The sequence below is a fragment of the Pholis gunnellus genome (assembly GCF_910591455.1).
Source record: "Pholis gunnellus genome assembly, chromosome: 13".
Lineage (NCBI taxonomy): Eukaryota > Metazoa > Chordata > Actinopteri > Perciformes > Pholidae > Pholis > Pholis gunnellus.
Genome location: NC_136540.1, coordinates 10,223,942 through 10,243,707, shown reverse-complemented (window position 1 = coordinate 10,243,707; position 19,766 = coordinate 10,223,942). Strand labels below are relative to the sequence as shown.

General features: G+C 43.4%; 3 protein-coding genes across 5 annotated transcripts; all 3 read right to left on the bottom strand.

The window, feature by feature from the left end:
* Positions 1–180: 180 nt before the first annotated feature.
* On the bottom strand, positions 181–4,398 carry srsf1b (serine and arginine rich splicing factor 1b). 2 transcript variants are annotated; one of them, XR_013767343.1, is made up of 5 exons: positions 3,953–4,398; positions 2,674–2,903; positions 2,411–2,583; positions 1,399–2,041; positions 181–1,030 (listed from the first exon to the last, which is right to left on the bottom strand). XR_013767343.1 is itself a non-coding variant. In XM_079172298.1 (4 exons), exons 1-4 carry the CDS (start codon positions 4,144–4,146, stop codon positions 1,850–1,852), a joined length of 789 nt encoding a protein of 262 aa, XP_079028424.1. In that variant the 5' UTR covers positions 4,147–4,398; the 3' UTR covers positions 186–1,849. The 2 variants fall into 2 exon arrangements, 1 of the variants encoding a protein (XP_079028424.1); XM_079172298.1 differs by having other exon boundaries at positions 186–2,041.
* A 226-nt stretch (positions 4,399–4,624) lies between these two features.
* Positions 4,625–8,668, bottom strand: pigs (phosphatidylinositol glycan anchor biosynthesis, class S). The gene is made up of 12 exons (XM_079171568.1): positions 8,626–8,668; positions 7,678–7,817; positions 7,471–7,582; positions 7,297–7,386; positions 7,108–7,199; positions 6,616–6,856; positions 6,371–6,513; positions 6,182–6,296; positions 5,948–6,093; positions 5,673–5,773; positions 5,381–5,591; positions 4,625–5,220 (listed from the first exon to the last, which is right to left on the bottom strand). The coding sequence occupies exons 1-12, from the start codon at positions 8,642–8,644 to the stop codon at positions 4,939–4,941; spliced, it is 1,692 nt and encodes a 563-aa protein (XP_079027694.1). The 5' UTR covers positions 8,645–8,668; the 3' UTR covers positions 4,625–4,938.
* A 997-nt stretch (positions 8,669–9,665) lies between these two features.
* On the bottom strand, positions 9,666–19,241 carry aldocb (aldolase C, fructose-bisphosphate, b). Of its 2 annotated transcripts, none has more exons than XM_079170957.1 (9): positions 19,140–19,241; positions 13,396–13,512; positions 12,982–13,193; positions 12,462–12,516; positions 12,084–12,244; positions 11,868–11,951; positions 11,598–11,772; positions 10,779–10,978; positions 9,666–10,687 (listed from the first exon to the last, which is right to left on the bottom strand). In XM_079170957.1, the coding sequence occupies exons 2-9, from the start codon at positions 13,505–13,507 to the stop codon at positions 10,595–10,597; spliced, it is 1,092 nt and encodes a 363-aa protein (XP_079027083.1). In that variant the 5' UTR covers positions 13,508–13,512; positions 19,140–19,241; the 3' UTR covers positions 9,666–10,594. The 2 variants fall into 2 exon arrangements, with proteins under 2 accessions (XP_079027083.1, XP_079027084.1); XM_079170958.1 differs by lacking the exon at positions 19,140–19,241 and adding an exon at positions 13,612–13,772.
* Positions 19,242–19,766: the final 525 nt, after the last annotated feature.

The window sequence follows — 19,766 nt, the reverse complement described above, 5'->3', positions numbered from 1 at the left end:
TTTAAATTTAGCTTCCATTGAATAATTTCCTGACAGATCTCTCTTCCTTCCTTAACAGCAGCCACAATGTATCTCTTGTGCTTAAATCATGGATGTACCTCCCCATCTTGATTTTTTTAAAAGTATAATTCAAACAAAACAATCACTCTGTGATTGCATATGAGGTCCCACACTAAAATAACCTTTTTCTTTTGTCTGACGGACATTTTATTTTGAATATAATCCACTATTTGATGGGGTTATAGATCGTGGTACTGGGGTTGGACCGTCTGCCGGTAAAAAGCTCCAACTTTATCTCATAGTTCCCTAGTTTTCAGAGGCAAATGTACTTCTTAAATCTCCTGCATGTATTTGGTGGCTGAAGGCACCTTTTGTGGTATTAAGACATACTGTGGGAAAAAAACAACACCACCACAAACACTTGATCTATGTTATTGAAATTTTTATTAAAAGAGAATAAAGCTTTAGGATACTGGAGATCATACTTAAGAAAATCAATCAAATCATCGTCTGCAGCAAAAGACTGACCTAAGAAAAAGATACAAACCACGTTAAGGTCACATTCCCTTGTCGCGTCCTAGTCCTCCCTCTTCCCTCCCTACTCCGCTGTTAATGGCCGCTCACTATTTACCACTCTCCTTAAGCGTGTGGATCCATCCTGCACCTCCCAGCCCTCCTCCTGGTTTTGAGCTGAGCTCTTCCTTTTTCGATTTTTTTTTATAATTTTGAAAAACAAAAATCTGAAAATAATCGGTTGTCACAGTGCCGGCAGTAATTGTGTCTCTGTGGTCCCAGACAAAATGGAGGAAAAAAAAATTTGGATTATTTGAAAGCCAATTTGGTTTGAATATTTCCCTAATTCCGGTTTGACGGGGTTATGTGGACAGGGCCAGGGGTCAGGATCATCTCCCGGTAAAATGCTCCCATGCTCCTGATCCATGTATCCATCCTGAAGCCTAATCCTAATCCTGCTCTGATCCTGAATCCTGATCCGGCTCCGGAATGGGGGGACAATGAGCCCAGTCCAAACCTTCAGAATACCAGCAGAACCAAAGAGAAGGAGGCAAGTTAGAATCACACCTTCAGAAAATACCAAAATTAAAAAATGTCAATAAATGCATCTACGAGGGAGTTTACTTGGTGAAAAACAGGGAACACCCTATATAATCATTCCCAAACAACTAAAATTTACTTTGGAGACTAAAAGACGAAGACGAGCAAAAGCAAAACAAAAACAACAACAAACCACAAGTTTTGAGTCTCCAAATACAAAGTGGTATACAGAACTTGTTACAACTGAAAACATTCAACAGCACTCTATTGTCAAGTGCATGTTTAAAAAAAACTGAACAGCCTTATAATGCAGATTTCACAGTTGACAAGGCACAGCCATCATACCATTGGTGCCATATTTGACTCCTCCTCCTGTTTATCTTAATATGAACTGTTTCCTCTGTTCCCATCCTATCCTGTTCCTCTGAACTCTACAGAGAGACACACAAGAGGGTCAAAAGGACAGTAGTATATGCTTCAAAGAAGTTGATGCTTCAAAACAAAAAGCGTACGAGGACAAGTAGAAGAAAAGTATAGGGAAGGGTGACAGATCAGAACACTGATGGTGAGAAAGGGACATGGAAGAATGGGTCCGTGGACAAAAAATGATATCTAAATAAGAAAACTGCAACAAAAAGTGTCTGTGTGTGGGGAGGGGGGGGGGGGGGGGGGAGAGAGAGATACACAAGAAGACAGTGTAAACAGGTATCATGAGATGATCCGTGATGAGTATACAGGATTTGTTGAGTGATGTGAAGACTTCCTCTCCGGCTCCAGAGTCACCGTTGCGTTAGCTCTAGGTGCGGGAGCGGGAGCGGCGGGGAGAGTAACGGGGAGACCCTCTGCTGCGACGGGACCCGCTCTTGCTTTGGCTCGGGCTGGGGGTCCGGCTACGACTGCGGCTACGGCTCCGGCTACGAGAGCGAGAACGACCGTAGCTTGGGCTGCGAGGACCGTCCACCTTCACATGAATGTAGGCAGTCTCTCCCTAAACACACACACACACACACACACACACACACACACACAAGCAAGCATCGATTAGCATGCATTGTCTTTGTCATCTGTAAAACCTCTGCTTGACTTACAAAACATCTGTTTTGAGGTTCAATAGTTTAACAACCAGAAGTGGGCCAAGACATTCTGATAAGTAAGCCACGCATTGAAGCATATTCTTACCACGCTACCATCAGTTATCCTCACTACACGAGCGACAGGCAAAGCATTATGATGAAAAACATTGAATAACCATTCAAACCCAACGCTGGCATTTACTTACTGCCCGGTCATTTCCACCTTCTTCCTTTGGGAAAACCATTCCTTATTAAGTTAGCGGAGGCTGCAGCCCCATACGTACCTCGTGAGAGCGAAACTTGGTGTTGTCCAATTGACGGACAGCGTAGGACATGTCTTCTTTGCGTACAAACTCAACTACCCCGGTGCCATCGCGGTACACATCAGCATAACATACATCACCTGCCTCTCGCATGTGATCCTTCAGGTCCTGCCAGCTTCCACTGGACGGAAGACCTGACAAGAAAAAGGTGGTGTGAGACTCGTACTTTAATTTATACGCTTTTGGTGAAAAGAGACGTACAGGAGGGACAAAACATCACCCACCTGACACAAGAACCCTGTACTCTGAGCGTCGAGAGGGCGGGCCATGCCTTCCCCTCTGGGGTCCCATTGGTCCACCACCACCTCCACCACCACCCCCGCCGCCGCCGCCACCACCACGATCACCACCGCCGCCTCCTCCTCCTCCACGTCCACTTCTAGGGAACTCAACGCGCAAGCGGTAGCCATCGTAGTCGTAACCATCGCGCCCGTAGACGGCATCCTCAGAATCCCTGTGAAATCAGACATCAATCAGCTACATTCACACAGAGCGTTACTAGTTAAGGGCCAAGATATCAGTTCAGCCGATTTATTGATCGGAACATTATCTTGCAAACTAGACTAAACTGATTAAACCAGTGAAGAAACTGAATCTTGCTGAATTTGTGTATTCCCGGACAGAGATATGTGCAAATGTTGAGCACATTAAATGTGTTCACTTTCCTGCAGTCGACTACTCCCTGTCTTTTCTTCATGTTAATACAAACCCATGTGTGGCCTCATACAGTTATACAGGAAACTATTAATAAATATAAAGATATTTTAATGTGCTTTGAAAATAATCATCTGGTCTTGGTCAAACTAAGATATTTTTAGTTGCTTTAATATTCTTTGTGTACGGAAAGAGCTTTCAGTCCTCCATCATTTAGTCTTTGGCCTCAATATCAAGAATTGTTACAACAAACAAGAAAAGGCAGCACCTTCCACATTTGAAAAGCTGGAACGGGAATTTTGAAAAATGAATTGAATGATGACTCACTTTCCTCAACTAATCAATCAATAAATCCTTGCAGAGGTGGGTGAGTTATCTAGAAGTGGGTATACTCATGCATTCAGAGGGCTTTTGCCAGATATGTGGGTGTAATATAAACCCCGTAACACCACTGACTACAGCATTAAATTAGTTTTACGGATTAACTGGTTGGCCAGGTTGTTGGTAATTTAGAAAAGCAAACGTCTGGGGAGAACGGGTTTCGCTGGAACCAATCCACCGTTTACTTTTATGCAAATACGATATTTACTGTGTATCTCTGTATAATAAAATAGTCAATAGCGCTACAAAATACTCCCTCCAAAATTACCACGTAAATCTATCAATAACGTATGAAACAGTTGTAACATTTTAACCTTCAAGAATGTGTTATTTGTTGCAGGTTATGCCTAATAAACTCGCAGTTGGGTGCGTGTATGTGCCTATTGATGGTTGTTTTATAGATATATGCTTTGGAAACACGTGCAGACCGACGGTAACAACGGAGCGTGGCGGGAGAACGCAGCTCACCTCGGGTCCTCGAACTGCACGAAGGCGAACGGCGGTCCTCCTCTTCGGTTCTTCAGATCGATATCGCGGATGGCTCCGTATTTGTAGAACAGATCTTCCACGTCCTTTGAGCGGATATCAGGGGGAAGATTACCCACGTAGATACGACAATCGTTGCTCCCCGCCGGTCCTCGGACTACACCTCCGCCAGACATGTTAGCACAAAACTAGCTAACAATAACAGCTAGCTAAGGAAGTTAGCAAAGCTGGCCGAGCAGATCTTCTCCGGTCGAGCAGACGTTAAGATGGCGCGTAGATAGATAACTGGATATAATATATAGTCGGCGAATTACGTGATAGCTATGTAGCTAACGGTACAGCTGAAACCTTCGGGGTGGATGTCCCAAATATAAAAATTAACACGAGCTAAAACTTGTGCGCCGCGACCGTAGCCTTCCTCCAACAAAGCGCTCTTCTTCTTCTGTGGTGCGACGGATTACAACCACCTTTAATTGTGCGCACACCGCCACCTACCGCACAGCAGTGGCGGTGTCCTCCATCCCGTTGAGTTTAAAACAAAAAACTCTAGCCTTTGAAACAAAGGTTGATAAAAAACAATGTCACCTCAACGTTCATAAAGGAGCTTTTCTGATGTTCTTATTTTCTTGCTAACCACAGAGAAAAAAACATGAGTTACAACTTAAGTTTTTATTTGTTAATAACTTAGAAAAGAAAGTGGAATTCAAATATAAAATTTGTACACATTCATAACAATTCAAGCGTTCCAGTATACAGTGTCACACAGCGTCGGCAGCCATTCATTAAAATCTTAAAGTAAACACAATTCCTTACATGAAACAATAAATGACCGTTTTGTAATTTCCACACCCCAATGCTGCCAACGAGTCTTTCTTCATGCACACGTCTGTACCTAAATGTCAAGGCCACTGACAAAACAGTTCATAACGTGTGATTTGTTCAGACCACCTGTTCATCACATCTTCCCTTCATGCGTCCTTTTTGGCTTGCTTCTCTCTGCGTCTCTGTCGAGCGTCAGACAGTATTTTGAGCAGCGACAGAAGAATAGGCACACACATAGGCAGGAAGAGGGGTATGTAGATAGCAAACTTCTGGTCGTCAGGGAAGTAGAGGAGATGGAGGAGTGAAGGGTCAAAGAAGGCCCTCTCTGATGCCAGGATGGCCTCTTTACTGTACTGCAGAGCAAAGCGGAGGTTCCCGGCCTCCAACTCAGCCACAGCCAGCTGGACAGACGTGACGGCACTGGACACCTGAGGAAATATGAAACAGAATAGTACAACAGGCAACTTCTTTTAGAGTTGAAAATACCAAATTAAACACTGTAATTTGTTCATTCATTCAGCCTGACATTGTGTTTATATAAGCAGCGTACTACTGATTAATGCAAGTGTGTGTGTGTGTGCCTCTTACCTGTTCAGCAATGTTGTCATTGATAACAATGTTGCCTATTTGGTCCAACAGCTGTGCCAGTGACGTGATGGTCGTGGTTGCTGTTGCAACATTCTCCACAGTCCGACTCCACATGAGACGGTCCAGCTCCCAATCGGCCAGTCCTGTGCTGCCGCACGGTGCCACCAGGAAGCCAGAGGGAGCGGTGGATGTCTGCACACCCAGCAACAGTCTGACAGGACACGGTGCAGCAGAGTTACCTCGCGTTTACATGAAAAGCTAGACTCCTGTCGTACTGTAGGTGTCCACTTACCGAAGCTGTGCGAGAAAGACTCCCATGACTTTGGCCATGTCGATGTTGAGATCAACAGGGAACACAGCCTCTGGTCCATAGAAACTGTTAACATTATAGATCTATGACAACATGGATAAGACATTATTTGGTTGATCAGGACCCAAAACAGCAAATGAAGAGCGCAAAATCACGATATACCTAACAAATTATTAGTAATAAATGACATATTCACTTGAAATTGATTCATAGTATTAAGACAACTGTCACCCAGTGCTGCCTTAAGATTATTTTACCATAATTCCACCCCAACGTGGAGAGTGAAACGCATTAGAGGGCACTTCCTGTTTCTTGCGGTCATGAATGTGAAGCGGTGAATGGTGGGCATCCGGGACGTACAGAAGAAAATTCAACACCGGGTTGGAAGATGCAGCATTTGAGCCTTAAAATCGAATGCAAAAAAAGACAGTTAATTATATATAAATACATCAGGACAACCTCCACCACATTCAGTGTGTGTTTTTGTTTACCCAGTCTAGCCTCCACAGGGTTGATCACATGGGCGAGGCTGTCAGAGTTGAGCGTGTAGGCCCCGAGGCTGCTGTCAAAGCGTGGGTTGACTCCGAGCATGGCGTAGTATAAGGTCTGTGAGGAGAACATGTTCATTAACACACAATGGCCGAGCATCCTGTAACCGAGCACATTCGCACACACATTACCTGAGAGTCGATGCTAAAGTTGGCCACAGAGGACAGTTTTGTGAGCAACGGTTGGATGTAGGTCTGCACAGCACCCTCTATGTCCCAGTGCAGCCGGTGTGACTTTGGGTCTGGGTTCAGCAGACTGAATGTTATCTCATAACCTAAAGAGAAGATAGGAACAAACAGGAAAACACTGGTTACACAGTTAAAGCACACACTGACTGGATCGGGAAACCAAATTGTGTGCTGAAACAAAGACCAACCTGGGCTGGATTTAAAGGCTCTCATGCTGTCAGCGATGCTCTCTTTGTTGCCAGGGCTGAGGCGGACTCTGTCGCTGAGGGCCGCGGTGATGTCGGTGTGGCTGAACGACATCACCTGCAGCACCTGCTTGAGCCGCGGCTCCAGGTGAGCCAGTAACTGATCCAGTGTCTTGCCCACTCTCATCTGGGCACCGATACGCAGCAGGGCTGTCCGCCGCTGACCGACATACACGTCCACATCCTGAGAGGCATGAAGGTATGTCATCTACTACTACAGAGTCTCAGCTGTGCAGAAGGTACTGTATTGTACTGTGTCTCTAAGAAGTAATGATACACTAAATTCCACAGAGATACATGAGCTGAGAAAAGTTACAGTCAACATTCATCATAACATGAAACTACACACAGACAGAATATGAAAGGATCAACAGTACTCTTTAAAACTAAATACAGGGGGAAGCAAAAAGAGAGATTTAAAAAGAGAGTTTTAACCTCAGGCAGTAGTGAAGATGACTCTGGGATCACGTACACAACCAAAGAGCCACACGGACTCTCACTGAGCGTGTGCAGAGATAGATCTGCCTCTGTAAACAGAAGAAGGAGAGAAGTTATGACCCGCGGTCTCACACCGAGTTAGCAAAAGAGCTGAAAGCACGATTTGACGGGCAGACAACATGTCACCTGCAGCAGTGGGCTGGTTCAGGGCGTCCTCCTCCATGATCGTAGCTGTGCGGTACTTTGTCTCATACCTGTACCTCAAAGCGGTGTCCTCTGGAAACAAAAGAATTGGAGGCATTTATTACCTTGCAGTGTAACCACAAGACAAAACAAAGACTGCGTTGACAAATAAATCACCATCGACTGTGTGTTCCTCATCCTGTGTCTGTGTCAGTGGGAACTTCTTCTGCTGTTCTGGTGTCACCGTTCCACGTGCAAACACAACCTCCACATCAGCACTCAACTGTAGCTACAAAGATAAATAAACACGTATTACACACATGAGAGGACAAAATGGACAACAAGACGGAAATATGTAATTAATAGCAGGAAGTATGGACGAACCTGCAGATTAGACAACTCGTTTATCTGACTGACAGGCAGCCAGGCGCGGTACGTCTCAGTGGTTCTCCACCACAGAGGGACGCCCACGATGATGACCACGGCTGCTATCGACAGAGCAGCCAGGTGGCCTCGCCTACGCTCTGAGAGACAGACAGATGAGCCTCGAGGAATTACTATACATACAGATGTTACAACCGTCAGAGAGATTGCCATTTACACTTTGTTTGCTCTTCCTGTATTATCTCTGGTTGATTATCAAATCAATGCACAGGACTGTTTTATGGCAATAATGGATTTTTTAAATGTATATCAATGTGACGAATACCTTGATTTGTCACTAGACTAACCAATAATAGATGTTTCTGTCTCATTATTTTATACTTTAACAGCTTTACAAAAAAGTTCCTGTATCATGATTTTATTGGTATCTCAAAGTACATGAGGATTAGCCATTGATTGAATAATATGGTTACATATCTGATTAGTCCATTAATGACTGATCTAGATGTTCGAGTACTAGCTAAGTATTAAGATGTAAGCTATAGTCAACATCAATTGGTCAACACACACCGACGTTGAATGGCTGCATGACCTGGTTTGGTTTTAAAACTAGAAAAATACAAAATACAGAGAAATTAGGAGTTTTACTCTATTTGACGATAATTCAGGAACTGCAATGTTGTTGTTAATTGTGAAATAAAACCTACATAATGATGAATACTATAACTAGAATAGTGATGGCTCAGGGAGGGCTTCATTGCTAACTGCTGCTAGCTAACTGTTAGCTTCAGAGGGTCTGACCGTTGAGAAAGCGGCCTCGTGCTTGGGTCTGTTGTGACGGTTGAACGTGTGAAACGTGCTCTAACAAACGGCTGTACACGGGTATAAATGCTGCCTTTACCAAGGAGGGAAATCACGAAAACATGATTCAGTTATGAAGCTACTCACCCACTTCCGTGGTAGCCATTTCTGTCAGTGAGCCGAATGGGTGCGTTTGTTATCCGGAAGAATACAGTCAAATGTCACGTGATCGAAATTAAGTACTAAACGGGGCGGTTCATGTGGTACCACAGATACCTTTTTATATATACAGTCTGTGTGTGTGGTAAAACAACAGCAAGTCGTGATCCAGATACATAGTCTTCTTATAAACAGTATAGCCGCGATTTAATTTAATTTAGTTAATATTGTATAAAACAAATCTTTGTTCGTCCCACACAAAGAGAAGGCGAGAGGGCAGTAACCGTTAGCCCATCCGGTGAACATTTCAAACGCACAAACACAATGTGAGAACTTGGCAACCAGCGCCCCACGTGGTGGCTTAAATAAACACTTATAATTGTCAAAAAATACAAATTTGACAAGAAAAAGAAACCTTATGTCACTTACTTGTTTAGTGTCAAGACTACATACATTTTGAGGCTTACTAATGATGATGATCAAGCTGATCTCTGGTGACTTTCTGGTATAACCTTTAGGCCACAAATGCAAGATTTAGCTGTGTTGTGTTAAGGGTAAAGTGTTCCTTAATGGGTTGAGGAAATTTGCTTACTTCTTAAACTAAAATATATTTAAAACCCTCTTTGATCAGCTGGAAAATGCATCACTTTTCTGAGCTCATGAAAACTTTACATTCTAGAGAAGCGTGGTTTGCACAGGACAGCTACGCTACAAACATGATGTTCATTAGTTCATAGTTGAAATTTGCACGACCATGAACTTCTACACTAATGTACCAGTAATACATCATATACAATAGTAAAAGTGGGTTATTGCTTAATACTTCTCCCACCACTGTAATTAACTAACTGGAAGTAAATAGGCTGGGTGAACATGACATATAAAGTAATACAAGAAGGCTATTGCATGACGGTTGTGACAAGTGTAAAGCATGCAGAATAAAATTTTGGTGTAGCCATCACAAGAATAGAGTCAATAACGTAACACAAAGAGATTTCGGGCTAGTTTTTTTTAGTTCTTAGGTTTATTTTTCTCCACTATTTGACACACAAAGTGATTCAAGAACAATATTAACATCACACACATCACAGTATTCCAGCACAGCAGTGACTGATTCCCCCCGCTGCTAACCCCAGGAATTGGTCCACATTATATCAACAGATACCATCTCATCTCCTGTGGGGCGGGCGGGCTGGGGGAATCAGGAGAGGGAGGGGGGGGGGTGACACACAAACAAGCATCACATAATATCGACACCGTCACACAACTGAATACATTAAATACTGTATGTAGTTTAAAGATAATGTTATACTGAGAATAGACACACAAGAACAGTGTGTGAACAGAAACGTTAAGATGAATCCTGGTGAGGGTCTACAGACCGCTGCTGGAGCTACAAGCACTCCGCACTCTTGGACAGTCGCTCAAATGATCAACTTGAATCTGAAAAGTCAACGTGTTCACACTGTTCGTCTTAGTCTCTTGTCCCTTAATGGATATGCCGATGCCACTAATAATCAGTTGGTCTCACTGTCAGGTAGAATGTTAGTTTAGCGCTTTAAGGATGAGCCAATACTGCGTTTTTGACAGAAGCGAAACACCGACACACCGACACATACACCTCCCTGTTTGGGAGTGGCTCAAGATTTATCATGTGGGGGAGAAAGTGAGACAGAATCCTGACTGATTATCGTGATCTACTGTTAATGTTGTTTAGCTTCTGACTTCCTAATTTTGATTTGTTTGGTTGTATAGAAATAAAAACAAGCCTGTTCCCTTTAGTATGTTAGTTTCCCCAGTATGTTTTTAAATACACTTCTAATCATGTAATTTATATTAACTCTGACATCTCTAAAGTACAGTAGACAGCGCAGGCCTATGATTGATGGAGGAGTGAGGGGGAACAGCAGAGCAGATATAAGACTATAACTAGACCACAGTGTGATGTGGCGGATGTTTAGTAGGCGTGATTAGCCACGTAGAGGGATTTTCCCGCGGCGGTACCGCTTCCAGAAGACTCATACTTGCCGAGCGCAGCCAGACCGTTAGCCTGAAGAAGAGACGAAAAAAAAGGGTCCGTTAACAACATCGCACAGAGGGAGTTTCGGTAACATTCTCACGGTTCGCGTTTTTTGTCGGACCTCTGCACGCTTGATGAACTCCTCGGCGGCGGCCTTCTCGTTGTTCAGCTCTCCTCTCCATGCGTTCAGGGCAGAGGCCTGCAGGGCGCGGCCGTAGGAGAAAGTCAGCGCCCAGGGCTTGGCGAGTGGACAGTTGTTGATGGAGTTGAGGTTCATGCTGGCCTCTTCTTCAGACTGGCCACCTGACAAGAACGTCACTCCTGAGAATGAAAAAAAGCAAATACAGACATTATTTATCTTCTCAAACCTGATTTCATACAACACTGAAGCCTTCAAATTCTATAAATGGAAATGATCTGGCCTTCTTAATACCAGCGGGTGGAACAAATAAGGTATCTTGATGTATAACAATGCATTCTCTTGCAATACATCCGAATGATTTCTTATGTAATTTTCCAGAAAGTACTGTGTTGTAATTTGGCACTAATTATATGTAAAATGGAGGCAGCACTCGACTGGTACGCATCCAATTAATTCATTCCAATTATAGGCTAAGCTAACATACCCTGAAGCCATAGCACAGCAGGTCAGTTATACAAGCAGGCATACAATTCAACTAATACAGAACAATTCCCAGCTATGAATGAGTAATGAATAAGTATTTACTTTAATTAAACTGTTTAAATGGAGCAGTTGCTTCAAGGAAATACAATAACAGTCTTAAATGTCTCTCTATTTCACATCACAGAATCATTTCCAGGAAAATATATACGGAAATGATTCAGAAATAATAAGAATTTACACAATACATTATTTATACTACGGCAGCAAGTGTCTTTTTAGAATAATAAATGAGTAGTTTTGAGGTCCGTCTCTGACCCGTGACAGCAGGAGGCACGGTGCGGCGCAGGGCGGTGACGGTAGCCATCGCGATTTCCTCGCTGCTGTACTTGGTGGGGCAAGCGTGTCCAGGTGTGACCATGTTGGGTTTCAGCAGAGTCCCTTCCAGGTACACATGGTGGTCTGACAGGGCCTTGTACACTGCAGCTAGGACCTAGCAGCAGGACAGAGACGCTTGTATGTCAAACAGAAACTTTACGGGACGTTTACACTGGTTTGTGTCATATACTATATAGTCTATATATTCACCTTCTCACTGACGTACTGGCAACGCTTCAGGTCATGGTCTCCATCAGGAAGGATCTCAGGCTCCACAATAGGAACAATACCATTCTAGGAGACATTGCAAAGTATACGTTTAAGGCAAACTCCCATATTAGATATGGATCATATCCAAGAGTTTGTTATAATGTTCAAAAGTGTCCTCAAGTCCCCCACATTTAATACAAATGAAATATCTTTAACCTGCTGGCAGATGCTGGCATATCGTGCCAGAACATTAGCGTTCTCTAGGATGGCCAGCTCGGAGGGCGTGGTGTCGCTGATCTTCAGCACGCTGCGCCACTTGGCGAAGTCCGCGCCGTCCTTCTTGTACTGCGCACAGCGCTCAGCCAGCCCGTCCAAACCTGCACTCCAACACACACACACACACACACACACACACACACACACACACACACACACACACACACACACACACACACACACACACACACACACACACACACACACACACACACACACACACACACACACAGAACCATCCGTCAGAAACACGGCATGGGGTTTTTGGTAAAGTGTGTGAGGCTTTGAGAGTGTGTGTGTTGCTTATGTCACACCTACCCTGGGTGGTGGTCTCTCCATTTGTTCCAGCGAGGGGCACAACACCTTTGTCCACCTGTATGGAGGGAAGCAGACATTGTTTAAAATGAATTTTGTACATGTGATTTTGTATCACAACTAAAATTCTCAAGGGAACCATTTTTTGCTTCTATAATATGGCCGAGTACATCATGCAGAGCATCTGATATAATCTCCCTTTCTCAACTAAACACAGCTTTCCTGAACATTTGTCCTCTTTCACCCAGTTTTTCCTGATCTGCGAGTGTGTCTGTGTGTGTGTCTAAACACGCTGACAAGGAGTCTGTGTTTTCATATACACGTAGGAGTCTTTCTAGTTTTACCAGCCAAACAAACGATGACGTTTTTGACTGCTGAACTGAAATACTTGGCTGCAGTATAATATCAACGCCGTGGCTGTGGGCACATTCAGAGGCAAAGCAAACAGTCAACAAAAGCAGGCCGAGCTTCCAAGACTCAACTAAAGAGGTCTACTCTGGAGGTTTCATGGAGTGTTGTCTACCTTGATGCCAACAACCATGTCCCGGTCCCGGATGAGCTGGGAGAAGTTAGTGCCATCGTCTGTGTTCTGGTAGAGGGTTTCGTGGAAGAAGATGACGCCTCCGATGCAGTTGTCGATGCGCTGGTCGGCTGTGAAGAGCAGCTGGCGGTAGCGACGCCTGTTCTCCTCTGTGTTCTCAACCCCGATGGGGTTCAAACGTTTCCCCATGCTGCCTGTAAGCAACAAACACACAGGTATTCAGTCATGACTCAGACTTGATGAACAGTAGAAGATCAGGACTGATGACTTGCATCTATCTATGCATCATATTGTTCCTCTTGCGTGATGAACTTCACAAGAAAGATCTTTAGTGGTGTTGTTATTTTGCAAACCACACACACACACACACACACACACACACACGTGCATGCGTACCGGTGGATTCATCGGCTGCGAGGATGCCTTTTCCTGGAGCGACTATCCTCTCTGCGATGTCTTGCAGCTCCTTCTTCTGCTCAGGAGTCAGTGCGGGATACTGGTGAGTCATGGTGGCTGAAACAGAGAGAGAGAAAAGCCATGAAGAGGTCACATTGTTTCCACTTGGAACACTGCCCAGCGCCGGCCTCATTGTTTTGTCCCTCTATTGTCTACCTCGCTGCAGCACTAAGGTCTTCTCAATAAGGCCGGGAGGATGGGTGAAAGGGACAAAAGTCCTACAAGATGGCACTTCAAGACAAGTCACACAATCCCAGAAGCCAACATGTGTGTGTGAGTCGTGATTGAAAACCAATGAGTATGAGCAGGAGATGCGCTTCCTGATTCCTGGCAGCAGCAGCGTTATCACGACGTGCTAACATGCACACAAGCGCTTCAAACCAGATTATTTTGTTCCGTATTCCCATCTGCGCTCAGTCGTAAATACGCAGTTACGTAACCCCATCCCCCATTAGGAGCACAGAAGACAGAGAGGGAGTGATTGTGCAACAGGGCTGCTATATATTCTGCTGACAGTCCTCATTGTAGCAGCAGGACTGCATGCAGCACGGCTCATTTCTCTCTCCTCAGCAACGCTCTACCGTCTCCTGTTCTCCCCTTGATGTCATTATATCTGTCTTCGTGCGTTGCACGTATACCGACCCTTTTACGTCTTTGCTGTGATGAATGCATGTCTTGTAATCACCCCCCATCTAGTTTCCCTTTAAACCTCACGCTGTGCCCCACCGAGGCAGCCTACTGGACGCATACAATATGAGCGTGCGTGGAGTTTGTAAATTCCCATTGTCGCCACATTCCTGAAACGCATCACTCGCACTAATGCCGGCTCTGCCAGGGAACAGGCTGTGACTTCCCTCTCTAGTCAGCCGCACTAAGCCCCGCCCAGCGAGCGACGTCACCGGTTATAGATTTGTTCATCTCAAGGAATATTGGATCAGCTGTGGATGAATCCGTTTCATGACTGGAAGCTACTCCTTGAGTGACGAACATCATTTTAGGATAAATTGTACTTTAGTGTGAGGACACTGGATTTAACAATATAAACCACATCAATTGTATCCTGTAACACAAAATATAAACTACTGGGAGGGTTTGGTGTAGCTCAACGATAAACTGACCACTGGAAGTCAAACTGAGGCAGGTTGGTCTTGGTAGGACACTGGCTGACATTCCCTAAATCCTTTGTGTTAATCCTCAGCTTAAAGCTGTGAGATAACAACCTTTAAAGCACCCGCACCCACACACACACACACACACACACAGGCCGCTCAATGAAAGCAGTCTGCAGCTACCGCAACACAACCGTCAGGCACGGCTCGCTGCTAATAGTGAAATACTACGTGCAGGTGAAATTACAGAGGTCAGGCCTGCTAGGGGACAATACGTCCCCCTGAGTGGAAAAGTTAGACCAGGAGTATAAAGTGCATGTAGACCTCTCCAGTGAATAATAGAGGCTATTTACACTTGATAAAGGCCAACTCGAAGGCAAGGGCATAAAGTGTGGGACTTCGGTGTGTTTGTGCGTGCACATCCCTGCTCCACTGCCGGCCAGACAAAAGTCATGCTCAGCATGCTTTTGTGAAGCGCCTGCGTGCTTCGACAACACATTTTCACAGGCTTTTGGTCAAGTGTGGTCGGTTTCTGCTGAGGATTTATGCAATGCTCAGTCAAACCCAAAAGGGAAGTTACCAAATATGCTTTAAATTAAAACCACAAAAAAAGTCCTCTTTTCAATTGGAAATATGGAGCTGAATGACAAAAATAAAGGCTGGAAATGTCTTTTATATTGCCTGAAGCCGTGGAAAGAAGACCTTGAAGGACAATGCCCTGCTGTGTGCATGTGACCTACCTCTGATATATGATCAGCCTGGAGCAGGTTTGGTGGCAATACACTGTTCAAAATATTGATATACTGTGTATGGTTAGACAATGCACGTTTCTACTTCTGAGCACATTCTGTCATCTAGAAACAAACTGGATTGAGGCATTTTTTAATCGTGTACGCCAGGGGTATTCAATTAAAATTCCGAAATGTCCAGATTGAGAAAATCTCCTCGTGCAAAGGTCCGGAACATTACAATATCTAACTTTCGCTATTTATTGCAATATATATATTCAAGAAGCCTAGTTGTAGTAACAAAGTCTCTGTGTAGTCAACAACTGTCAAATCAAATAAAGAAAGTACACATCAATTATATTTTAAAATATAATATATAATTACATTTTAAAATTTAACTGGATGGATTATAAATAATACATAGAAATACAAAAATAAATGTTCTCTCATTTCAAGTAAAATAAGGGCTCCATCTAAAAATAAAATACACAAATGAATTTTTGAAAAACTTACATCTTAAAAGAAATTGCTTGATTTTTGAAAAATGAATGAAAAGTGTGGCTGGAGTGAACTATTTTCTTCTCTTTGTTAAATCCATTTCACATCATAACGGTCTCAGTGAACTTTATAATAAACAATCTCTACACATCTCAACATCTTGCCCTCAGTTCAGACTGGAGTGTTTGGTCTAAAGATGTGTGTTTGGTCTCATAGTGGCGTTTCACATCGGCGCATTTAATAATGGCCACGGTATCTGAACATACGAGTCGTTTAGTAGCGCCAGCAGGAAGAATGAACAAATAAGAGTTTGTCCATTCTTTGTTAAAAGCTCTGTTTTCGTGGTCCACTTATCTTTTTAGAGCACGCCATGTAAAATTCTCTGACTTACTTTTCCCGCTGCTCTCTCTCCGTCTCCCGGGTCTGTGTCCAAATCTCACTCGGCTCACGATGCGTTTCAGAATACAGATAGTTGATTGGCTGAGTAGCGTCACGTGAGACGATTTACAACGTATGTGATTGGTCAGTGTATTTCCTGGACTGCCGAACGACTGCCGTAAAGGCTGGAAAAGCTGTGCAGGTTAAAATAGAAGCGCTCCGCCAAAATGTATAATAGTCAATTATCCATCAGTTACACGTCCGGGTCCGGATAGAACCGCGTCTGGGTCCGGATCCGGACCGCGGTCCGCCTATTGGCGACCCCTGGTGTACGCCCTTAAAATAAAGCTGTCCTTCATCACAATTAGCCACTCCAAGCTGGTGAGAGCTTTGAAAGGCCTGGTGGAATGCTGCACAGGGAAACGCCATTTTGGTAACAAAATGGAGGAACACTAATGGTAAAGATATATTGATTTAATGCCAACATGTTTTGGCGGATGCACTGCTGGATGAGTGACGGTAATGGGTCTATTTTGAAGTCCTTGGTCTCCCTCAGTGCTTTCTAGTGGAGCAGCCTCCACTGACGTCACATGAAATTATTACAGTGCAACTGCCACATATTCAGTGTTATATTATATTAAACCTTAATGTAATCACTGCATGGATAACGAGATGAGGTGTAACACCTCTGCTAAACAATTTCCCGGGTGTGGAGTAACCTTGAAGTCATTTTTTATTCTGATAATGTTATTTTACAAATATTCATATAAGTAAATATGAAATATATTGATTAAATATGTGTCGTCTCGTATTGATTGATCCTCTGCTGTAGCACACACTGGAAATCAATGAGATAAATGATTCAAGTTTCAAAACTTTCAACAATTATTTCTGATGGCCTATTAAGATAAGGGAAGCAATGGAATGTTTCCAGTTGCTCAAGGGCACTTCAACCATTGGTCATTAAAAAAAAAATGCCGTTTTCATAGGACGACATTTGAGAAAAAAAGGAGAGACAGCTAGAGATGAGTATTTAGTTGTCTTTACTTTCTCTCCATCGTGTACCTCTCCAGCCTGTTGCACCGTGGTCGGCCTCACCGACACCACTTCTGCACTGCGACATCAAGATGCGACAGCCAACTCCCCACTGTGGCGTCATGCAAAACTCCCCCTCAAGACTGTGATCACTGCATGTTAATATGTTAGCAGTCAAACGCAGTGCACAGCAACCACACTGCAGACCAGACTGACAGTTACAGATTACAGGGAAAACTTACAGTTAAATACACATTTATACCACTCGGATGCCTTTAATTTAAGGGGAACCCATTAAGCCCCAGGATGGTTACGTCACACTACAGTCAGTCAATCCTTCTCTATCGAACTGATGCTGCATGCGGCCCACTTACCAAACCAGGGTGTAGTGAACACCACAAATATAGGTAAATGACAAACTCACTGCAGAATCTACATCTATAGCGATCGCGCTGCAACAGGTGATTTTTTGAAGCATTGCTGCAAGCGTGAAAGTGCAATATATTTGCCTATTTGGCTGTAGGCAGGGACGGGCACATGTAGCCTTTTAATATTATAAGCATGTGTGGAGTATGGAGAGGACAGGGCTGAATAGAAAATAGGATATATTTATTATTATCACCATCTTGAGGTTTACCCACCATGGTTGTTTCTCTACACTGCAAGCTGCATGAGCTTTAGGGATGTGAAATGGCTCCTACAGGGCAGCTCTAAAAAGCCTTCTTGGGCCTTGGTCCAGCAGAGCTAGCAGCACTGTTTCCCATGCAGCTCAACAACCTGAGCCAGACGTCAAGGCTGCGTGCATTGCAGCACGGAGAGAGAGGGCGACACTGGTGAAAATGTGCAGATTACACGAGGTGACACCTTAAACACCGGTGAAATACATTTTTTTTTTTAAATCTATATGTTGGACAATGTGATTAAAATAGAGGTTTTTCTTTTCCTCCATATGATTACTAACATTAAATTATATTATAATGGATGTTATGTACACTATGTTCTTATGTTGTGCAGTCATTCATAACCTCCATTTTGTTTCTTTACTCTAGATCTCAAATGATTAGAAAAAACTGAATATCTTTATCATTTTATGGGCATTTTTTAAAGATTATAATCCGAAAATGAATCGATGATGGAAATAATCATTAGATGCAGATTATTAATTAGTATGCAGATTTTCCACAGCACAATGTATTCATGGTTTAGTCTATAAAATGCCCCTCATCTCAAGGCCAAGCCCACATACTGAAACTGCTTATAGTCCTAAACACAAATATATTCAGTTTATCACACAAGACTAACACACATATTCACGTGTGTGTGTGAACAGGGACCATTAGCGGAATATAAATATAGCTGTTTGAGTGTTATTATCATTATTATAAGTGGAAGTCTGGTTGTACCGAAGCGTTGACGTGTGAAGCTACCAACGGAGACCGAGCCCCGCCTCCCATCACATCACACCATGGAGGTCTACGTGCTCAGAGACAGGTACACACTGACAGGCACAACGACACTGCTGCCACCCGGATTAATAACCACAATTTGTATTAATTAAACACGTGAAACATCTGGAGTGTTGATTTAAACAGAGGACGGACGCAACAGGCCCAATCTTCATCTCTGAAGGTCATCATTGTTGTGCTCTTCCTGTTGCATATTTCGACGGTGGAGTGAAATACGCAACTTTAAATAAAACTACCAATAAGAGCGGAGACTGATATAGCTTACTCTGCAATGTGAGGATGCACGAGCCACAGGTGACGATCCTGACAGTTGCAATAAATGTAGATAAAGTTAGCTTTATGTTGTAACGTTAGAGCAGCATCACCCCCATCATCGTTATAATCTCTCTCTCTCTCTATATATATATATATATATATATATATGAATAACACACAAAGAGTGTCTGAGGCTGTTTTTATTTGGGTCTTACCTGCTGATGGGTGTCTGGGCGAAGAGAGAGCAGGTGAGCTGGGTGCGGAGGATGCAGAGCGGTCTCCTGTTTCACTGCTGCAGCGCAACGTGACCCTATACAAAAGCCTCGAGCCGGGGGGCGGAGCCTGTCATCGCTGCGTCACGTGACGGTCCAGACGCTCAATAAGCGAACGCGCATGCGCCGGGTAAGCATCATCTTAGCTCAGTGCAATGGCTGCAGCATGATTCTGCATCTTTGAAGGAAACAGGAAAACGATGTGAAACGTGTTTTAATCTACAGCTCGTTTTTTTTTTTTCTGTTTGAAAATAAATTAAACATTTATTACAGAATGACAAAAGTGAAAAATACTGCAGTTTAATGTTAAAGCTGGTCAAGGTAAAATCAACAATAAATAATGACTTTATGTACAGTTGGATAGTTTAATGTGCTCTATAAAAAGGCCTCATATTTTATATGCTTTTTCTAAATTATTAATCTGTTAAGCAACTAGTAACTAAAGCTTCAAATAAATGTAGGGAAGTAAAAAGTGCAATGCTACCTTCTGAAATGTAGTGAAGTTAAAGTATACATTATAAATTGCACTAAAGTACAGCACACTTCAGTAAACGTTCACTGCAGGATACT

Coding starts and splice junctions, on each gene's coding strand:
- srsf1b (XM_079172298.1), bottom strand. CDS start 4,146: ATGTCTGGCGGAGGTGTAGTCCGAGGACCGGCGGGGAGCAACGATTGT. Junction 2,904..3,952: donor GTGCAGTTCGAGGACCCGAG/GTGAGCTGCGTT, acceptor CTGATTTCACAG/GGATTCTGAGGATGCCGTCT. Junction 2,584..2,673: donor GTACAGGGTTCTTGTGTCAG/GTGGGTGATGTT, acceptor TTTTCTTGTCAG/GTCTTCCGTCCAGTGGAAGC.
- pigs (XM_079171568.1), bottom strand. Junction 5,774..5,947: donor CACGTTGGGGTGGAATTATG/GTAAAATAATCT, acceptor ATGTTGTCATAG/ATCTATAATGTTAACAGTTT. Junction 5,592..5,672: donor GTCTTTCTCGCACAGCTTCG/GTAAGTGGACAC, acceptor GTGTCCTGTCAG/ACTGTTGCTGGGTGTGCAGA.
- aldocb (XM_079170957.1), bottom strand. CDS start 13,507: ATGACTCACCAGTATCCCGCACTGACTCCTGAGCAGAAGAAGGAGCTG. Junction 12,517..12,981: donor ACATGGTTGTTGGCATCAAG/GTAGACAACACT, acceptor CCCTCCATACAG/GTGGACAAAGGTGTTGTGCC. Junction 11,773..11,867: donor GCCAGTACGTCAGTGAGAAG/GTGAATATATAG, acceptor TCCTGCTGCTAG/GTCCTAGCTGCAGTGTACAA.